Source organism: Python bivittatus, unplaced genomic scaffold, assembly GCF_059951505.1.
Source record: "Python bivittatus isolate LINGU-HERP-01145 unplaced genomic scaffold, Pbiv_v1 ctg000480_np1212, whole genome shotgun sequence".
Lineage (NCBI taxonomy): Eukaryota > Metazoa > Chordata > Lepidosauria > Squamata > Pythonidae > Python > Python bivittatus.
Window position 1 is genome coordinate 92114061 of NW_028277075.1, and position 20997 is coordinate 92135057.

The window sequence follows — 20997 nt, forward strand, 5'->3', positions numbered from 1 at the left end:
AGATTTAGTCAATAAAAGTCAATAAGAAACTTTCAGAACAATGATGGCACTGAAAGTAAAAGTACTACCTGGTAAAGAAAACATTAAAAGCACTATGACGCATTAAAGATACCATCTGATGCAACTTGAATTATCAGCATAGTATTCAAATTGACAGGTATATTACTGCTTAATATAGTTGACCGGTTAAAAGGTATAGTCATAATTGCATCTTCATTGTAGAGTTTTATGGTTTGAATGGACAAATGGGAATTATTTCAATTTCCATGGGAAATTCCATGAAAAAGCTGCATTGCTTTCCAGTCAGCTTTTGGCTGCAATTCAAGGTGCTGGTCATTACCTATAAAGCTCTTTAAGGCATAGGGCCCTGATACCTCAGGGACCACCTATCTCCAACTGTTTCTGCCCACCTGGTACATTCTGGCAGAGTGGGTACCCTCCAGGTTCCTTCTATTAAATGTTGTAACCTTATGGAAGTGATGGCATGTGGGAAAGACCTTGGAGGACAGGTCAAAGACATGCTACCTAGGAAACACTCAGAGAAGAGACAGGATAGCCCGCAGCTCAGAAGAGACCCTTCCTAAGTTCTCAGGCTGTAAAGGTAAAGGAGAGAGAATTGTACTTTCAGACTTGCAAGATTCTGTTAATGTAGCTTTACAATAAAGTAGAATTAGTTTATCTGGTTGTGTTTCCTGTCTGGTCTACCTGGTAAGGCTGACAGGGCATGAAGAGGTGTTCCTTCATCTGTTGCAGCCCCCACCTTCTGGAACAGCATCCCTCCAGAGATACAGGCAGCACCCTCTCTCCTAGGGGTCCAAAAAGCACCTAAGATCTAGCGTTGGTCTCAGGCCGAGGGTTGATGTGTTTGTGGGGCCCCTAGTTTGATTTGATTTGTTATGGTTTGTTTTAATCTGGACTGCCTATGGGGTTGCATGTTTCTGTTTTTGTTTTGTATTTGTAAACTGCCCAGAGTCTATGGAAGTGTGTGGCTATAATAAATTTATAACAACAACACCTTCTGGAGCACCACTTGAACACCACTGGCATTGACAAAATCACCATCAGTCAATTGCAAAAGGCAGCTTTACTTGGAATAGCTTATCTCCTACAACTTTTAATATCATCAAACAACAACATCTGCCTGTCCAAGGTCCTTGGGAAGGACTCGATAGGCGGATAAAAATGCCAAATCCAGTCTAAACATCTGGTTGACTATGCAACCAATAATAATAATCATAATAATCTAGGCTTAAAAGTATATGTTTTATCAGTGAAGACAAGCTTGTAAGAGCAGAATACATCTGAAATTTCCATGAAAACTTTCTGAAGCATCACTGAGGTATCTTTGTACAAAATTCCATTTTCTATGGACAAGCTGTTCTGATGGGAGTTGGAACTAGTAACAGAAGTTGGTGGGCCATTCACACAGAAGCATATACTTCTTTCTCCCCACACCCTAGCATATCAGGAAATATTGGGAAAACATAAGGATTATGCCACCCAGAGTCACTTGTTGAAATGAGTGGCCATATAAATTGAATAAATAAATAAATACATGCATAAATTAATTAATTAATTAAACCATAGCTGTATATCCTTATATATACACCTCTAGGGTGATCATTGGAAAGCAGTTGAACAATAAATTCTATGTTTTCCAACTGTATATACCAGTTTATAACTGTATATAACTGTATATAACAATAATAATCTGAATAGAATGAGTTGGAAAATTCAAGTAGATGACAAGATGGTCATCCTATGTCTTATCAGTCATAAACTCCCTACATACATTGTACAAAAATGAACACAGGTTATCTACTGCAGTGGGACTTTGTAACATGATCTAATGTTCAATCTTCCTCTTAATTTCTTATGTGTTCAATACTGTGGTGCTCTTTGTATATCTACAGATTTCAGTATTCTTTGTTGAACTCATTCTTTTATATTAAGAACAGTCCTTTGAGGGCAAGATTTTATGTTGTTTTTTTCCCTGTTTTGGAGCAAAGGGTTTCTCTCTTTCACCTTTTTAAAAGTGTCTAGGGCTTATATTATATTTTTATGAACTTCCCAAAACAAAATAATGTGAAACTATGCTGATGATTTTCAGCAATCACATTGCTGATATTTTGCAACACAGTCAGAAGTTTGCCCATCTTTGGTCATCATACAGAAGGCTTTTTACAACCAAACTGGAATTGAATAACTTTGGATGAAGCAAAATTGCACACCTGTTAATTACACAAGTAAACAGAAGAGCTCCAAATAAGTATAGTCAGCTTGATAAATACAGCCTCTCACACAAAAGATAAGCAGTATGGGTGTTACCTATGCACCCCTCCTCTGTGATGAAGTACACTTTGCAAGACAAATAATAGAATCCTAAATCAGTATGTTAATAAATAGCCAAAAGCTAACTATGCAAATAATAATTATATATATATATATATATATATATACACACACACACACACACACATACACACACATACATACATACATACATATGTATGTATGTATGTATGTATGTATATAAAGCCAGAATTGAGATGACAGCAACAAACAGCAAATGCTGCCTCTGCAAAGAAGCTGAAGAAACAATGGACCACCTAGTTAGCTGCTGCAAGAATATCACACAGACTGACTACAAACAACGGCATAACAAAGTAGACACAAGGGTGCATTGGAATATCTACAAGAAATACCATTTGCCTGCAAGCAAGAACTGGTGGGACCACAAAACAGATGAAGTAATGGAAAATGAAGAAGCTAAAGTGCTCTGGGACTTTAGAATTCAAACAGAGAAGCACCTGCCACACAATACCTCAGACTTAACAACTATCAATAAGAAAGAGAAAAAAGTCTGGGTAGTGGACATTGCGATACCTGGAGACAGCAGAATAAAAGAGAAAGAACTGGAGAAAATCACAAAATATAAAGACCTGCAAATAGAAATAGAACGACTGTGGCAAAAGAAAGCAAAGATAGTACCAATAGTAATAGGCACTTTGGGTGCAATCGCAAAACACCTGGAGCACCACTTGAAGACCATCAGCACTGACAAAATCACCATCAGTCAATTGCAAAAGGCAGCTTTACTTGGAACAGCTTATAACCTGTGATGATACCTTTAACACCATCAAACAACAACATCTGCCTATCCCAGGTCCTTGGGAAGGGCTTGATAAGTGGATAAAAATGCCAAATCCAGTCTAAACATCTGGCTGACTATGTGATCAACCATAATAATAATAATTCTTAACAACATTAGTTATATCAGCATTTTGCAAAAATGGATTTTGAACCGTAGGTCTATCTTGTATCTATTTGAAAGTGCAGAAATATAGAGCAGTAGAGTCTAGGGTCATAATTGTTTTTTTTTTTTAATGTACAGTTAAAGCTTAAGAACTACAGCTAATTTACTCTCAAATGCTTCTATTCATTGCTCTGCTGTTTATTCAGAGGATTCAAATCATATTGCACAAGCAAAAGTCTTCTCATGCAAAGGGAATTTCCAGCTCCTCTTTTTCACCCCAGTCCTTGCATTTCAGGTTCCAGTCAGACAAGATGCTACTGCCACATATCTGCCAATTCCCTACTCCAGTGCAGCCCATCCCACTACATCCCATGTCTTTGTTAACTCTAACAAAAGGTATTGCAGTGATGCAAGATGCTGAAAGAGTGAGTCTCCTGATTTATTTCACAGGTTTGGTATACAGTCCCAATCTATATGATTCTGGGAAGTGAAAACAACAGATAAGGATCAACTCCTTGCTCCAATTGTCCACTATCATCTGAAGCTCTGAGCATGGAGGTTGGAGGCAAGGCCTCCTCAACCCTTCCCCAAAGAATTTTGTCAGACAAAAAAAAAAAAAATTGTTTGCCTCCTAAAAACCACCACTAAGATCCAGCAAAATTTTGCTTGGAAATTTTGCTGGATCTTAGTGGTGTTTTTTAGGATTCCATAATTCTTATTGTTGTCTTGAAAAAGATATACAGTATTTTGAAATGTATCTATATATGTTCTTAAAATAACACAACACAAAAGTGGAATTGCTATTGTCAATGTGGAAAATGTGGAATAAATGAAAACCACAAACTCTGAATAATAAAGTAAAATTGTACAGATTCATGACCAAATCATAGAGAGATGATAGAACACACCGTATTGCTTGAAAAGAAGAATGCAGTTTGGATAAAAATGTCCACTGTCTATCCTTTGTAACTGTGGAAGAAAATAAAAGCAATGAAATTTGAATGAATAGGGAAAATGCATATGGGAGTGTTCATGACTCAATGAACTGTGATGAAGGTACATGGTTTTACAAACTCTCTAAGATTTAAGTCAGGGAAAAAAGAGCACATGTACTTCTTATGTTGCTTAAGAAGATGTTCAAGGGCAGTCTGATAAATTATTTTTTTCTGAAGTAATCATGATACGGCTTTACAGAAGTGGCTGCTCTATACTGATCAACATAGGTCATGCATCTATATAACTGTATCTTATATAAAGTAAGAAAAACTTTATCATGGTCATTAACCAGCACAAATCTTATTTAAACATTCATAAAGAGAAAAGTATACATCAATACTGAATGTTGATCTATGTGACACATCAGTTGTGAGATGTCCTTTTCTTCATAGCAATTACATAGTTCCTTTACACTAAAAGCTTGAGATGTATCTTACAATTAGCATCACAATGTACAAATTCCTGGTGCAGCATATAATTGAGCAAAATTATACACTTTCTTCTTGTTCCATTATATTATTTGAAGGGTGGGCGTTGTTTTATGCTTCTCGAGTCTCTCGGTGTGTGTGTGTCTGTGTGTGTGCATGACTTTCATGGTTGCTCAAATTTTAATAAATATACATTTGTCTGAAAATTTAAGAATGTATGGAAATTAAACAACTGACTGTCAGGTTTTATTTATATGGTGCTTATATCATATTTCTACATTTTCTAGTATCAGTACCTAAAATTCCTATGTTCACCAGCATCCACTGATTAGAGAGCTAGGAAACTGATCTTACAGCGCTTAAACCTAGGCAGTTTCGGAATGCTAACATCATGTTCCGTCAGAGGAAATGCAATATTTTTATGCTGTTGTTTGCTGCCAATTTTTCTAAGTATGTTCAAAATTATTTAGACTCCTTCCAGAAAAGCCAATATATTCTTGTTCGCCATTTGTTTGTGAACATTCAGTAAACAAGGAATGCTTATGTTATTTAAATTAATCTGCTTTGGCATTATAGAGATAGCAATGAACAGGTTAAAGAAAAGTATGATAGTAAATATTTACTAGGCCTGCATGAACTGCCAGCACCCGAGCTGCCTCAAGAAGCCTGCACAATTGAAGGCCGTTTTTCAACTTCAAAAAGCAAGATACCTCTAACTGAAGCACTGAAGTGGGGTGTTTTATGTTGCCTGACTGCTTTGCTAGTAATGCTGCATGTGAAAATATTTTCTGTCCAATAGCTGACAGACGTCATCTTCTTCTGGAGTTCTTTGTGTACCTTTAAAATAGGTTCTGAAAGACTGGATGGAAGGGGCAGTCACATTATATGACCAAAATTTGATTCTGGTAACATTGCTGTCACCATTTGAGGGCTCTTATACTGTAAAAATCCTGTATTAAAAGAGGAAATTCCCAGATTCAGATTCTCCCAAGACTTCCCTATGTTTGATTAAAAAAAAATAAAAAAAAATCTTCACATAAGAAATATCTTGCATTATGATCCAGTTGATCTTTCTTTTGGGTACATCATCCCTGTTCATCAAATTATTCCATTAATGTTACAGAATAGAGGAGGGATCACCTTGTATCCTATTTTCTATCTCTATTCTGCTGCATTATGTACTTAATAGGTTCAGGGCTGGAATTACCAAAGGCCGCTCCTTTTAGGGCTGTCCATGCTAATTAGTTTTGTTTCTAGTGGCTTTGAAAGTTCTGTGCCTTTTAATAGGTAGAGATAAATATATAGAAAATGTAAATTGTTGCCTGTTATTCACTTCTGTCTCTCCCTCTCTGCTTTGGTCTGCCTTTTGTCTCATGTTTGCCAGTTAATTGCTTTTGATGCTTGCTGATGTTAAATACACATTAAGCTATAATTTTTGTTAACTGAATTGAGTGGCATGTGTGCTTGCTTTGATCTTGTTATGGGAATTGACTGGAAGTGTGTGCTGGGTGCAAATTAAACTGGAAGTTATCCACTAATTTTCCAACATTTTCCAGGGCCTGAACTTCATTTATCCATCCATCCACCCACCCATCCATCCTTCTTTACCAAGCAAAATTCTGTCAAAGATGGATAGATGGAACAAATTAAAATCAATAGGGGTGGGGTGGGGAGAAGGGTAATAAAATAAATGAAATGGATGGTGCTGCCAAAAATCACCTTGAATATATAAATGGATGTTTAGTATGAGTGTACTGTTTTTCCTGTTAAAAACACGGTGATGCTCAGATTAATTGGCCATGTTAGTTTTCTGAATTCAGCAAATAAGCCTTACATTTATCAACAACAAATGACATAGCTATTTTAGGACCTTTTAATTTCAATATTGAGAACTCTTATTATGTTATACTGTAGTTCTCTGATTTTCCTCGACTTTCACAGCCGCTTATGCATGTCTTCTCATGTTTGTATAACAAAAAAATTGAGGGCTTATTAGAGTAATTTCTAAGCAGATTTCTTTCTTACATTTCTGTATCTACATTTTAAATGGCTCTGTACAATTGCTGAGAAAGCAAAAACGATAATCACAACACTTTTTATATACTCTTTTGGTGATATTAGAAATAAGATCACAGCAGCTTCACTTTATTACTAAGCTGTTACAAAACTGTTTAACATAACTGAAAATAACAACAAACAGAAAAGTGGAAGAATTTTGAACTCTTCACGTCTCATAGAGATGTGAGGGTGAAACACGATGATTTGTTGATGGCCTTATTTCTGATGAAAAGTGGCAGGTTTACATCAACTGGTATAAATTTAATTAAGCTTAATTACACTTTTAAGTAAATATTTTTTCAGTATTATATTAGGAATCAGCTGCTCTAAGATACAGTGATTTGCTAACACAAGATACTCACTTGCTTTTACTTATGCTCTTTATTATACGGCACCAAAAGGGAAATAAGTAGGCTGCTGATCTGGCCTACCTAGAAAGAGAGTTCCAAAGCCATGGGCCACAGAAAATAAAGCCCTTTCTTGCTCCTCACACAATATATCTTTCCAAGACTAGTGATGATGATGAGGGCTCCCCACAGATATCAAGATAGCAAGTTCACAGTGGGAAAGATATTCCTTAAAATATCAAGATCCCAAATTAACAACGGTTTTAAATGTCCGTATTAGAACCTGGAAATCTGACTGGCATCCAGTTCATTTTTTTTAGGACCTGTGTTTCATAATCTATGAAGGTGATCTGGAGCCTTGCTGTGGCATATTACTTGGTAGATTCTGAGCTGTCTTCAAGGGTCATCTTATGTGGTATATGTTGGGGTAATCTAAATAACTGGTTAGCTACATAATTATTCACAGCTTCCTTTAAAAATGATAACGCAGAGAATCAACTTACACTGAAGTATATGGAAGCTATTTTGTCACTTCATTACACACCCCGGCTGAGGGAACTATTGGTATCAAGGAAAGTCTTAAGTAAGGTTGTTGTGAACTTCAAACACAAGCCCTAAATAACAACAAACTGTTCTTCATTTCCCATGCTATTAGAATTGTTTCTTCTTCTATTTTCAAATCAAATGTGGGTTTATTGGTAATCTGGTAGATTTTAAATATATCCAGTTAGCAAATGATTCATAAATCTAGCTTACTGAAGTACAAAAATACAATATTATCACTGAAAGTAGAAAGTTTTATTTATTTGTTGCTTTACTTTTCATAACACTACATTCAAATCATCATCATCATTATCACCATTCTCATTATCAGGATCTTCAGGGTTCAGTTTGGTATGAGTCCCGAGAGTCTATAGAAAAACAACCCACACTAACCAAGTGCTCCATTACCAAAGTAACCACCCAACCTCCCACAAGAGGAGGTGTGTGAGAACATTATTCAGACAAGCACAAACAGACTGTAGCAACCCAGAACAGCAGAAAAAGGAAAAAGACCATCTATACAACACCCTCCAACAAAACGAATACCCATGCAACTTTATTAAAAAGTGCCTGACCATTCAACACACTACAGCACAAACAACCAACACAATCTGTCAAAAGGATAACACTGCCATACATCAGAAACATCTCAGAAACAGCCAACAGAGTACTGCAACTACATGGCATCACTTTGGCACACAAGCCAACTACAGTAAAGCCCTCCAAAACATCTTAAGTAAACCAAAAGACCCAGCAGCCCAAGAAGAAAAAAAACAGGAGTCATCCACAATATACATCAAGGAACCAATCAAGGAACTACCAACTCAGACAAAAAATCAAGCAGCAAACAACAGCCTAATCTAGGAACTACCAAAGAAAAAACAACACTATATCTCAACTATATATCTCCATCCCAGGTGACCTAAGTGATGCTGTGGCTACCCTTGCGTGGTGCCTGGAGACCAGGGCCCTGTATGGGGGACAACAGGCTTCAACTGAACCCTGGTAAGATGGAGTAGCTGTGGGCCTGGGGAGCCTCAAGATCTAGGAGCTTATCATCCTTGGTTCTTGATGGGCTTGCACTACCCCAGACAGACCCGGTGCATAATCTGGGGGTCCTCCTAGATTCACAACTCCTGTTCAAAGAGCAGGTGGCAGTCGTGGCTAGGAGGGCCTTTGTGCAACTTCATGTTGTGTTCAGTTACACCCCTTCCTGGATCAGGAGGCCCTCCACGTGGTCACTTATGCCCTGGTCACCTCCCAGTTGGATTACTGCAATGTGCTCCATGTGAGGCTAGCCTTGAAGAGTATCCAGAAGCTATAGCTGGGACAAAATGCAGCAGAGCAGACAGTCTTGAATGCCACCAGGGGGGCACGTATAACACCTCTGATACACGAGCTGCATTGGTTGCCAGTTTGCTTCCCGGTCCAATTCAAGGTGTTGGTTATTACCGTTAAAGCCCTTCATGGCACAGGACCAGGTTATCTGAGGAGCCGTCTCGCCCCCATTATATCTGCCTGCCTTACTCAGTTTGGCAAAAGCGGCAAGTTGCAGACCCCACCAGTCAAGGAATTTCGGCTGGCAGGTTTTAGGAAGAGGGCCTTTTCTGCCATGGCCCCTGCTGTGTAGAACAACTTACCACCTGAGGTATGGTGCACCCCCACTCTTATGGCCTTCCAGAAGAGTGTGAAATCTTGACTATACCAGATGGCCTGGAGGCCTGATGGGAGCTCGCATTGTTGGACTTGGCTCGTGGGGTAATTGATTCTGCCTCCCGTCATCTTGAATTTTATAGTCTTTTTATGTATATAGTCTTTTTATATAGTATTATTCTTTAGTTAATATGGATATTTATATTTTTACTGTTTTTACTGTTTGATTTTAATTGTGAGCTGCCCAGAGTCACCCTCTGGGGGAGATGGGTGGCATTTAACTTTAATAAATAAATAAATAAGCGCCCCCACCAACAGTGACAGGGCAAGCTATGGTATATAAAGAGAGAACAACTCCCACTCCCCTCTAGCACTGAACATGTTGTTGTTGTTGTTGTTGTTCAGTCGTTAAGTCGTGTCCGACTCTTCGTGACCCCATGAACCATATTGCGCCAGGCCTTCCTGTCCTTCACTGCCTCCCTGAGTTTGCTCAGTTTCATGCTCATTGCTTCAGTGATGCTATCTAACCATCTCATCCTCTGCCGTCCTCTTCTCCTTTTGCCTTCAATCTTTCCCAGCATCAGGGTCTTTTCCAAAGAGTTCTCTCTTCGCATTAGGTGACCAAAGTATCTGAGCTTGAGCTTCATTATCAATCCTTCCAATGAGCAGTCAGGGTTGATTTCCTTTAAGATTGACTGGTTTGACCTCCTAGCAGTCCAGGGGACTCTTAAGAGTCTTCTCCAGCACCACAGTTCAAAGGCATCAATTCTTTGGCGCTCAGCCTTCTTTATGGTCCAGCTCTCACAGCCATACATTACTACTGGGCTGAACATGTTACCTAGCCGGATAATGAAATGTCTGCAAAAAAACAACCAAGCTCAGAGAACCCCAAGAACTATACAATTCAACCCTGAGCTATGTATATTCTCTTCTCCTGGTATCAGTTTGGAATGCAATTATCATATAAAATAATTTGAGCTCATGACTAAATTAAATACAGTCAAGTTTGATCTTATAAAATCTATTAGTCTTCATGTTTTTGCAAACATGCATAGTAGCAGCTGAGGTACAAAGTTAACTACAAATAAATTTCATATCAGTCTTGATTAAAGACTGGGGTGCCAGGTTCTGTTGGTACTATATCTCCCATAGATACTTGTATTAGGACATTCATATGAATGTCAAATATGTAACGCATGGATACTCTACAGATGTTTTAGACTACAGCTTTTATCATCTCTGCCTGGGATTGATGGAAATTCAAAGTATCTGGAGGATAGCAAGTGACCTATTTCTGATCTAATGAGACTTTTAAACATTGGGAAGATGCTGGTTGCACTGGGATATGCTAGTGAGCTAAGTTGAACTCAAACTTATCCACTTTTTAACTTTTAGACCTTTGCCCCTTATTGCTTTCTGAAGAAAACCTTATTATAATTATTATAAGATCAAAGTCATGGTCTTCTTTAAGCATGTAATGAAATATACCTGGCAGATTAATGGAAATAAAATAAACCAGGTTAAGGTGTACAACACTTGGCTGTTGTTTTTCAGGCCTTGGGTTCCTAGAGGGCTCAGACTGCATATGTTGTGGAGTCTGCCTAGAAATTTGGGGGCACAGTTTTTAGGCGTTGTTCCTCCGCTCCGAAATGGGGGTTTGTATATGCCGTCCAAGATTATGGTATTTCAGGGCAAGACAATTATCAAATTGTACATAGCACATAGGCTTGCATTCACAAGGACTTCTTGGAGGCAATACAATCCAAGTTATTTGATGACTAAAACAAAGAAAAACAAAAATCCATAAAACGTGGATATAAATAATTACTCTTATTCTAGGTCTTCTTTTACGGTTTATTGGATATTAATTCATAAACCTATTATTTGTTCACAATCATTTCCTATACAAACTGTTTTTCAAATTTGTGACAGCACAGATAAAATTAAATGTCTGATGAGAAGTAACATATTTTCATCAACATGAGAATAATACTAATTTGCAAGATGGAAGAATATAGGGACTGGTGGTGGCAGTTCTAGTTTTATATTTTGTGTCTAGAAAAAGAAGGGTCCTTTAACATTGTTTATCACATTAAGAGAACCAAGGAGAAAGCAATTACAAATCTCATTCTGATGAAGTGAAAAAGACAACATATTATTATACAAAATAGATTAGGGTGAGTATTTGATTTTTCATTACTGTTCATTCATTTTCTGGACTGCTTTTCCAATATATCTATAACAAAATTTTTGGAACAAAAATCTCATACTACGTCATTTCATTTTCTTTAATTTATATATTACAACTTGTTCTTCATTACAAATTAACTGGAAACAAGGTAATTCAAGTGATAAAGTAATTGTTTCCATTTTTTTTCCTTTCAGTTAGTCTTGCTTTACTTCTTTTGGATAATCCTAAACAAACACTACACACCGCACACATACACATTATTTTGAAGAAACATCACATTACTTTCCATATAAAGAAATGTAAAAAAGAAAAAAAATCCACAGATGACTAGGATGCTTATTTTCTGAAAATAAATGTGCACTTAAAAATAATATGGAAACTCTAATCGTTATATATGTTCATCTTCTAGAAAGTGAGAACTGTTTCACATTTTTAATTTTATACCACCTAACTAAGATCTGGGACACTCTAATGTTATGCCTATCATACCAATTTTCCATAAACAATATTTATATTTGAATATGTATAAAATTAAATTTAAAAAGAAATTCTTGCTTATTGGAAAAATGGTCATAAGATATACTATTCACACCATCAGAGTAATTACAGAGTCAGTTTAAAGTATGCAAATGCAGAGTTAGGCTTTATTGAAAATATCTTCATGAATATATACTGTACACTCAATATCTAAATTCTAGATACTTAAATTCTAGATATCCAGATGTACCAGAGAAGCATGCTCCAGTTCTTTTTGTCAAACAATGTCATTAAAAAAAAAATACTTTAAAACATTTAAAGAAGAAAATAAATGACTACACAAAAGAAAAAAAAAAAGAAAATGAGAAGAGACATAATGGATGGAAAATAAAACATAAGTAAATGAACAGAATGTACAATTGCTGTAAAACATAAAAATCATTATGTTATTACATCATTACTTCAATGATTAATTAATTGATTGAAATTATAAATCTAAGCTCAGTATATCATCTTGAGAGAAAACTGTAAATCACTGGAAAACTCCAAGTGTTAATATTGATATTGATATCACCACTGTTTGTCATTATGAAAAAAGAAAAGAAAAGAAAAGAAAAGAAAAGAAAATACATATTGAAAACTAACAGTAAAAACAGTAAGTCCTAGATTCCCTCTCACTGTACCTGACTGGTGATTACATCAAATTACTCACAAACAATAAAATTGCTTCTAGTTACTATATTTACATCAAATATTTTCCTTTTAAAAACCATCCCTTAAGTATCTGAGTTTGCCTTGTTGTGGGATATGTGATATATAGGGAAACTATTCTTCCTGCCATTGGCAAATATCATCTTGTTGGACTTTCTCACCGCCTTCTCTGTGGCAGTGCTTGCCTATGGACTAGCATCTCCCCAGAGATCCGGATGGTTTTGGTCCTGTTACCCTTTCACAAAGCACTGAAGACCTGGCTGTTTGCCCAGGTGTTTGGGTCAGGAGGTTAGGCGAACTCTGCTGCTCTTGATATGCTTCTGTATGAATGGGGTCACTGTTTTATCCTTGGGTGCCGTGGGCTGAATGGTGTGGTTTATGTTTCAATCTTGGTATACTGGCCAGAGTCACTGTTATGAGGTGGGTGGCCAAATAAATCATGCAAATGGATGAATGAATAATAAATAAATAAATAGTTGATGTGTGATTCATTATATTTCTGATTCCTACTGTGTATATTTAGAATAACAAATGCACACACTATTCTGATTCAAACATTACCATAGATTTGATTCACTAGTCCTATAAATCTAAAACAATATATATTTCTAAAATAAGGTGTCAAAGCTCACATCTTCTAACTTGAAAGAGCTACCCTTTAAAGGCAGAATGCTAACTGTACATATTCTGTGATGAGGAGAAATACTATATGAGTAATTCCTTATCATTTCATATATTGCATTTGTGAGCCATAGCAGGTTATGGGTGAAATCCTTTGCTCAGCTTACTAGAACTTGCTCCCAAATAGGATTGCACTGCATATTTCAGCTGGCTATAGCTTAATGAAGGTTGATGCCGAAGTAAAGAAATTGGAAGGTTATTTATTGGGAGGTTTATCTGTTTTTGAGCCCCCATATTGCATCAGAAATTAATAATATGGTAGGAAAAGCTTACAAATATCTGTTTTCTCAACTACTACCTTAGCATGAAAATAACAAATCTCAATTATTTTAATGTATCATTAAATAAGAAAATAGCTCTGAAGCTGATCCATGAAACAATATATAACAAGCTTCTGCTTGATGGAAATGGTTGAAAACAGTTACACCAATGCACTACACACAGATAATTACACACACACAGTGTTTGTTCATGATAAACTCAGTGCAAAATAGAGTAAAAAAAATTGTTTTATTAATTCAAAGATATAGATCCTAGAAAATTGATTTGTACACAATACAGCACTCTGACAATAAATTGTAAGACCAAAGAAAATAAAAAATAAAAATCAAATATTTCAGATATCTACCATAAAAATATCAAACACATGTATGAATTGCTGGACTTGCTTTTCCTCTCTTTTTTAATGAAGCTGACGGCCTTTCAAAATGCCATAATTAATCTGAGAGCTTAACCAAGGAGACTTACACTGTTTCAGAAAGCATTTCATTTCTGTGCATCTGCATTTTCTCTTCAATATTGCTCAAACATTGTCCTGAACTACTTAGGAGACAAGAATTCAGCTGAAGCTGTTAAACATGGTTTGGGTAGCAAATTTGCACAGGGGGTACCTATTTGGTAATGCCTGTAATATCACTGTTAGTATTTCCCCATCTATATAAACCATTTTCCCTTCCCTTCCTTTTCCTTCCCTTCCCTTCCCTTTATCCCTTCCAGCAGCTGACAGCAGACCTCCCATCTATTTCATAGAATTTTCCCTACTACTGTATGTGGGAATTGAGATAGTCATTGCTGGAAAGGGCTAACAGTAAAAAGCAGTGTGAAAAGCCTTGATGCCAAAGAGTCTTGAGAATAAATTTTCACTTCAAAGATGGAGTAAAAAAACAAAAAAGAAAACTTCATTGCAACACGACCACTTCAAATGTTACAGACTTGTAATTCGATAACATCATTTCATGCACAGAAAGAAATATTTATACATTGGAAGATTTCCAGATTTCTCAAAGGTGGACTCAGTTGTTTTTCACAGTTCAGCACATCTCTGCACGAATGCATTTGCTACGTGTTCATAGCATACTTTCTTACTGGGTTTTACTTTTACTTTTTAAGGGACAGGGTTCATCCTGCTGTATCAGAAATTTGTTTCTGGAAGTTTCCTGAAATTCAAAAATGGCTTCAGACATTGGCTAGAGTAGGCTACCATTTAAGAAACACAACGAAAAGTCCCCCTTGGCATGTAGTACATCTTAAGTGATCTTTAGAATCTTGGCCAAACATAATAATGTACTTATCTATTTATTGAAAAAGCCCTGCATCCCTTTATTCAAAACTGGGGCTGGACTGAGAGAGAAAGAGAGAAGTTTGTCATAGTGAATCCATGATAAGTACATGCAATCATTTACTATGCTAAATTAATTGCCATTCCTTTATTGCCAAGCAATGTTCATGTTGCTAGCTGCATTGTACATCATGCAATTGCTGTTGCCACTATCATTTTTATTTTGAAATCACTTTATTTTCAGGCTAATAAAATAAGCAGTAACAATATAAGGCAAAAATAAAACAAAAGGTTTAAGAATAAAGTCTTGTTTGCTCTACCTGATTAGAATATTTCCATTATATTGACCCCACAATAATCAGATTATGAATCATATTGTGTAACATTCACTTTTTTCATATATTCAGTACTGCTTCCATTATATAGGCAAAGCATATCCCATCATACTTTGCCCTTCATACATTTGAAATTTGTCATGATATAACAATACCATAGGAAGATGCCTTCGGATAACTAAGGTGCCTTCAACAACAACACTGTTTTCAGTTCCCAAACCTTCAGAATCAGTTTCAAACCAACCCATGGTATCCTCAACATCACCAGCTTCAAAAGCATATACTGAACATCAAACAAACAGTACATCTCCATTTGCCAATAACAGGATCCAAATAGCCAATATCCAATCAGTGTCCCATTTTCCCTCTGTCCAACCCCTCACCCCCCCATTTATTTACTGAGTGTTTAAAACATCTGGGCATTCATTTCCAGTGGTTTGTGTGTGTGTGTGTGTGTGTAAAAGATGTCATTATTTTACTCAATTTATTAAAAGCGCAATAAAAATTACCATATGGAACATCTTAAGCTGAATGGCTTAATCTCTCTTGGGACTGCTGAGGAGCCAGTAGACAGATGAGGCAAGAGATCCTGCTAATGGGAAATTTGCCTTGCAAAATTCCACTGGAAAACTGGATTTAGTGTATTTGCTACTGAACTACAGCTGAACTGAAATCAGTTGACCCAAATGCTATGGATGACACTGTGAGATCACAAGGCTTGCTGCTGATCCAGGACTGGCAAAACCAGTGAGTGTGTTAAGAGCATGTGCTCCACCACTGACTACTCAATTCTCAACAGCCCTCCGCTGTGTCACTATTATTTGAGACAGTGTTAAATGTAAAACTAAACAGCAACACTTTCTTTGAATCTTCCCTGAACAGATTGATTTTAAAAGGCTGCATCTTTTGTACATACTGAAATATTGGAAGCTTAGGAAAAACATTAAGATAAATATTCCACACAGTAATTCTTTTCTTAAATTATTCTGCTTCATATTTTCTTATACACTATTTAAGACAGCATATTATCTTAAATTCTACTAGGGCAGGTTTACTTAAAAAAAAAAAAGGAACACATCAACATCCTTTGACAGATGAATAATTTAGAATTCAGCAAACACAATCCAAATACATCATATAAGCAAAAGAACTTGAAAAAGCTGGTGGATGATTTGAAAATTTTTGTTCTTTGTTAAGGGAATTACTAAACAAATCATCTTAAATACAACTTCTACTAATTTCTTTAGGAACATTACTCCAGTCAGATCAAGTCAAGTTTAACATCTGTTGTTCTGTTTGAAAATTATATTATACAGCTTCCTTTGCATAGTTTACACACAAGCTGTTCTTGTCACAACTAAGCCCATTATGATGATTCATCTTAATATTCAATCAGAGGTTTAGTAAAGAGTGACAAAAGTCCACATATGGATGACAAGCTGTTTCTGCAGTAAATATTTTCCTATTTATTAAATACAGTCTTATGGCATACAGCTGCTACAAACCTATCTACAAAAGAATATAAACATAGATGAAATAGCCACTTCAAAATCCACACCTCTTTCATTAAGCACCTGTTCATGTTTAATGTAATAAACTAATGGTTATTAACATATTTAACTGGTAGTTATCAGGGTGATCAAATAATGACATGACATTTCCCCTTTTCAAAACTTTCTAAACAATTTTTTTTAGGATATGCATGCCTGTATATCTATCTGTCTATCAGGTAAATAGGTTTTTTTTAAAAAAAAATTTTTTTAAATCCTTTAACTGATATGCTCTAAAAGATTGGAGTGATTAGTTTAATACTGTTTATTCATTCATTAAGTCTTAGTCTCCCATAAACAAAAGCTGACAATGAGGAGCTGGAGAAGTACCAGGCCCTGAAGGAGAAACTAGAGAGGATGTGGAAAGTCAAGGCCAAAGTGGTCCCAGTGGTGGTAGGAACACTTGCCACTGTGACTCCTAAGCTGGGAGAGTGGCTCCAGCAGATCCCAGGAAAAACATCAGAGCTCTCTGTCCAGAAGAGTGCAGGGCTAGGAACAGCTAAGATACTGCGCAGAACCCTCAAACTCCCAGGCCTCTGGCAGAGAACCCGAGATTGAGGAAGACACATAGGGGTAAGAGGGGATTTTTTTAAAAAGTTCTCCAATGAAACAATGTCTATTGGTAAATGTAGGTGTTTAGTATTAGAGCAATGGAAGCAAGTTTCATTGTATCATTTCTGTAGGTTCTGTGATTTAAGTGAGTTTAAAATCACAACTGAACATGCTCAAGGTAGTTTCTTATTTTTTTCAAATCAGTTAGAAAGTAGGACTTTCTTCTTCTCTATTGTATTAAGAACATACAAGCAGTTGTACAGCATATAGTAGCAACAGGGATAGAGGAAGAAATAAATGTTAGTTGTGTGTTTCACAAATGAAGATAAGACACACCCCTTATCAACATTTATATCCATAGTGCTACACAGCTGGAAACAACTAGAAATAAAACTCACCTATTTCACTGATCCTTACTTTTAATTAAACATATATCAGATACCACTGCAAATCTCTTATGTCCAGTAAACAACCATCAACTGTATATAAAAAAATTGTATTTGTTTTCTCCCCTTTCTACTCCTGGCAGGCTTAAGAATCATAGTATATTACAAAAATAGCTGCAGTGCTTTTACCTAAGGTAAAAAGAAGTGTGTCCAAATACTTCCCCAATACCATACAATATATTTCTTTTGAAAGTCCCATTACATTTCAAAACTCGATTTGCTATGTAGCATGGAAAGGTAACTATTATTCAAGACAATAAGCTTGTAATTTATTAGAAGGGGTCAATCCAACTGCTCACTGCTTCGGATATAGGCTGATAAATATTCAATTCCAGCCATCTGTTTCTCTTATATTTTATATTAAAGGATAGATAGATAGATAGATAGATAGATAGATAGATAGATAGATAGATTACAACTTTTTGTTCTAATGGGTACTTTGTTTACTTTTGAATAACAACTATTGTTTCAAAGTGAGAAATAACCACAATTTTTCTTTTCTTTTGTTTTTGGCATGGAAATGTAAATATATTATATAAATATTTTATATTATTAAGCACCTTACCCCAAACTAGGGTCTACAGCAACTGCCATGGGATTATGAAGATCAAGATCAATCAGGGTAAGACACACTGTTCCATTGAAGTTGCATACGAAGATTGTGTCACTTGTATGGTCCACAAAATAGAAGTTTCCAGTAAGCCAGTCAACTGCCATATGGTGTATATCTGTCATAGTGAAAAGAATATTAAATTAGTGTTCTTGCTTTAATATGAAAAATTATAGAAATAATACTAGAGGAACTGTACTATACATCTGAAAGAGTTGGTACCATCAACTCTATGAGAATCATACAATATGTTTAGTAAAGTCTGTTTAAGTAAAATTTAGTCATAGTAAAATGGATTTAAAACAAAAATGCTATCATATGTAAGTTCTGTGGTGCTCTCTGAGCTGGTTGTTTGCTTGTAGATGTTTCATTACCCAACTTGGTAATATCATCAGTGCGAGTGAGTGTGGGGTTTGCGCCCTATTTATTTACAGTAGCATGCCCTGCCAGCATTGGTGGGGGTGGTTTCTTAGCTTTAAGTTCATTTGTTGGAAGTTGGGGGAAATCAGATAAAAGTGCCTTGTTGTAACAGAGGTAATAATATTTCACTTTTAAAGCTGTAATATTTCACAGTGAGTAACAGTACTAATAATTATGGTTTTTTCATACACATATTTCCACACAGGAAGTACTATGTGAGTTTGTAAGAGTGAATTATGCTATAAGTGATAAGAATCACAAATATGTGTGATAAATTCAAGACGGTTATTCTTGCATCCTTTTTTATTTCATTTTGGTAAAATTATACATTTAAAACTATAAACATGCATTGTGATCTTCCCAGTCTTAAAGTAGAGTAAAAACAAAGCGGAAAAAAAAAACACTTACTGGATTTTTTTCTAATAAAATCCAGCTGTTGCCTCTTATCATTAAGAGTGAATATTTAAACAAAGGATTATTTTGTTACGGAGGAGACATAGACCAGCCAGCATGCACATAATTCACAAGTAGGCCTTATCATGATTAACTTCAGCATATTCAGCTAAAGAATAGAAGCAACTGTTGGAAGAGAAACACTTCCCGAACCCCTTGGAGAATTTGAATCAGCAATAGTCAATGCTGAGCATTATGGAATGACAGCACAAGAAAGTTTCTGCCCATAAGCAAGATCTTCACACAGCAAGCAGTTAAACTATGGATTTTACTGCCTGAAGAGTTTAAAGAATGACATGGAGGATAAATCTTTCATTGACTACCAATCATTTCATAAGCATATTACATTTATAGATGCAGGAAATGTCTATTTAGGCAGAAGAGAAACTGAACCATCTTTTACTCAGAGGAAGAGACCATTGTATACGCCAATCTTATAACATGAGTGGGAATCCACTTAAACTCTTCCTTTTCTCAGTCCAGTGTATTGTGCTGATTGTTTTCTGGGTTTCAGATGTCTACAAGCAGTGACTTCTGCCCAGTTTCTGCATGTCTTGTAGCGTTTCAGCTCACAATTTGCCTTCTTAGAGGGCTAGCAAGGGGATAGAGTGGGAGGATTTTCATTCACTGCATCCTAAGGCCCAGTATTCTCAGTGTACTTATTACTCCTATCAAATATAGCCTATGTAGGCATCTTTGAAGCAATTTGTCTTAATCTTATATAGCAATTAACTGCATTGATATACTGCATATAGCCCACAACATACAATTTAAAGGTTCTCTATTTTGAGAAAAAAAGTTACAATACAGGAAGATTTCCAAACTAAGCACATGCTGAAGTAACAGAAAAGTGAAAAACTCTAATTGACAATATAAGTAATTATTGCATATTGAATCATAACCATATCTGGGTTGCAAAAATCTAAGCACCTACTAGGTAGGAGCAAAGAGATACTAGAAACTTCACCATATTACTGCCATCACTGAGAATTTGGAATCCAAGATGTGATAAAACCTCTCCCCTTATCCTGAAAAGCATATTCTATACTTTCTAAGTATAACTATCAACAATAACAACCACCCTACTTAACTAGTGGATGCATTTTTAATGAATAACACTTTTAATTCCTGTACCATTTTTGCCGAACAAATAAGCAGAATTCCTTTGAATTTTGCAACCAAATTATTGCTCAGCAAGTTGGTTATAATACTAAGTGCTTCCTTTTAAATTTCCCCCATTCTGGCTCCCTGGTAATACCTTGGAACCAACCATTAAAAGCTCTACATTGCATTTTAGACCCTATGTGGCAATATCTAATTTAGAGGCAAATTACATACAGACTAATTAGCTTGTATCTTAAAATGTTATTAAGAACATTTTAACACTGCTTTGGTGTCCCTGGCTGAAATATCAAATTATATTTCCTAACATGTAAATTAAATCCACTTAAAACTGCAGAGCCTTATTCAACACTGTTTAGATGTAATATTCATTTTGCACATTAAACGCTGGAAATTGCTTAGGAATTACAAATAATACAGATTAACAGCCAATCATAATTAGCAACCTGTGTCCTAAACAACTGTTGTCCCTTGCACTTTATTTTACTGGGCTTATAAACTGCTCCAATCAAAGCAAACCTTAATACACAATCTAAACTCCCCCAGAGCTTAATAACTCAGCCCATGAATAGATGTATTTTTGGGGTATTTAAAGTTTTGGCATTTTAAG

At 35.9% G+C, this 20997-nt stretch overlaps 1 protein-coding gene across 1 annotated transcript in view; it reads right to left on the reverse strand.

Annotated features, from left to right (window-relative positions):
- Nucleotides 1-20997, reverse strand: part of LRP1B (LDL receptor related protein 1B) — a 715984-nt gene that overhangs the window by 421391 nt on the left and 273596 nt on the right. Inside the window, exon 8 of the mRNA XM_088145133.1 lies at nucleotides 18348-18510. Coding sequence (XP_088001259.1) covers nucleotides 18348-18510 — 163 coding nt within the window. The remainder of the gene's footprint in view (nucleotides 1-18347; nucleotides 18511-20997) is intronic.